General features: G+C 33.5%; 1 protein-coding gene across 1 annotated transcript in view; it reads right to left on the bottom strand.

The window, feature by feature from the left end:
- Positions 1-1,196, bottom strand: part of LOC106869292 (toll-like receptor 3) — a 353,412-nt gene that overhangs the window by 239,997 nt on the left and 112,219 nt on the right. Inside the window, exon 40 of the mRNA XM_052978036.1 lies at positions 197-268. Coding sequence (XP_052833996.1) covers positions 197-268 — 72 coding nt within the window. The remainder of the gene's footprint in view (positions 1-196; positions 269-1,196) is intronic.

Below are 1,196 nucleotides of genomic sequence, written 5' to 3'. Positions count from 1 at the left end.
ATATATATATATATATATACATATATACATACCTGCATGCATTCTATTGTCACATTCTCAATAGCACATACCTGGGAGAAAGAGTGACAGAAGAGGTAAGGTCGCGTGAGGGAGATTAAATGAAGTATGGGCAGATATTGCATAAATAGAAATATATCGTTAATACAAAAGTATAAGCAAATCTAACTCAACTTACAGAGTTGTTAAACTGGAAAGATTTCGGAAGGTTTCTGCTCTGATTTCCTTGATCTGATTACCACCCAAATTGCTGTCAAAAAAAATAAATAAATAAAAATGAGCTAAGTAGAACTTGATGAATAAAAGAAAAAATTAAAAAAAAGAAATTAGGAAAAACGTGATGTAAAAGAAATTTGAGATGACTTACTGAAATAAGTTTAAAATTTGGAAGAAAAACGTGAAGTAAGAGGAAAAAGAAAAAAAGAAGCAGAGAAGAACAGGACCCATAGCAACAAGAAGTAAAGTGTTAACAGGTCGGGAGAGAACGGCAATTCTAAACATAAAAACCGATATGATCTAAATGAAGCTAAAAGAGAAAACTGGAATGGCAGAAGACAAAGGATAAGCTGACAGTAATTAGGCAGAAAAATTAAAATAAATGAAAGGAAAATGAGGAAAGGGTGGCGAATTAAAGAAGGAAAATACATCGGAGTAAAAAGAAAGGTTGAAAGAAAAGAAGGAAAAGAAAAAGAAGCAAAACACGGAGAAGTTGAAGAAGAACAACATCAACACAAAGCAACAACAATATATAGGAGTAGAATAAACGGTAGAATGGAAGCAGACGAATGAGAAAAAGAACACGGAGAAGAAGATGAAGAAAAGAAGAAAAGAAGGGAAAGAAGAAAAAAGAAAAAGAAGAAAACGAAGATGAAGGTGATGGTAATAATGATCAATAGGATAAAGAATGATGTGACTGACGTAGTTCTTCCATAAGCGTTTGAAGAAGAAGGTAAAGAAGCAGAAGAACTGAAGAATGACTAGGAGGAAAGAGATAAGGGGGAAAATGGATGTAGTGATTATCTAGGTGATAACGGGGAGACGGAGAAATATGAACAAGCGTCAAAGGCAGGCAATAGTAAAATGGTATTCTTCTTCTTCTTCTTCTTCTTCTTCTTCTTCTTCTTCTTCTTCTTCCTCTTCTTCTTCTTCTTCTTCTTCTTCTTCTTCTTCTTCTTCTT

The sequence above is a fragment of the Octopus bimaculoides genome, chromosome 29 (genome assembly GCF_001194135.2).
Source record: "Octopus bimaculoides isolate UCB-OBI-ISO-001 chromosome 29, ASM119413v2, whole genome shotgun sequence".
Classification (NCBI taxonomy): domain Eukaryota; kingdom Metazoa; phylum Mollusca; class Cephalopoda; order Octopoda; family Octopodidae; genus Octopus; species Octopus bimaculoides.
The sequence above is the reverse complement of the archived record's forward strand: the minus strand, read 5'-3'. Positions and strand labels throughout refer to the sequence as shown.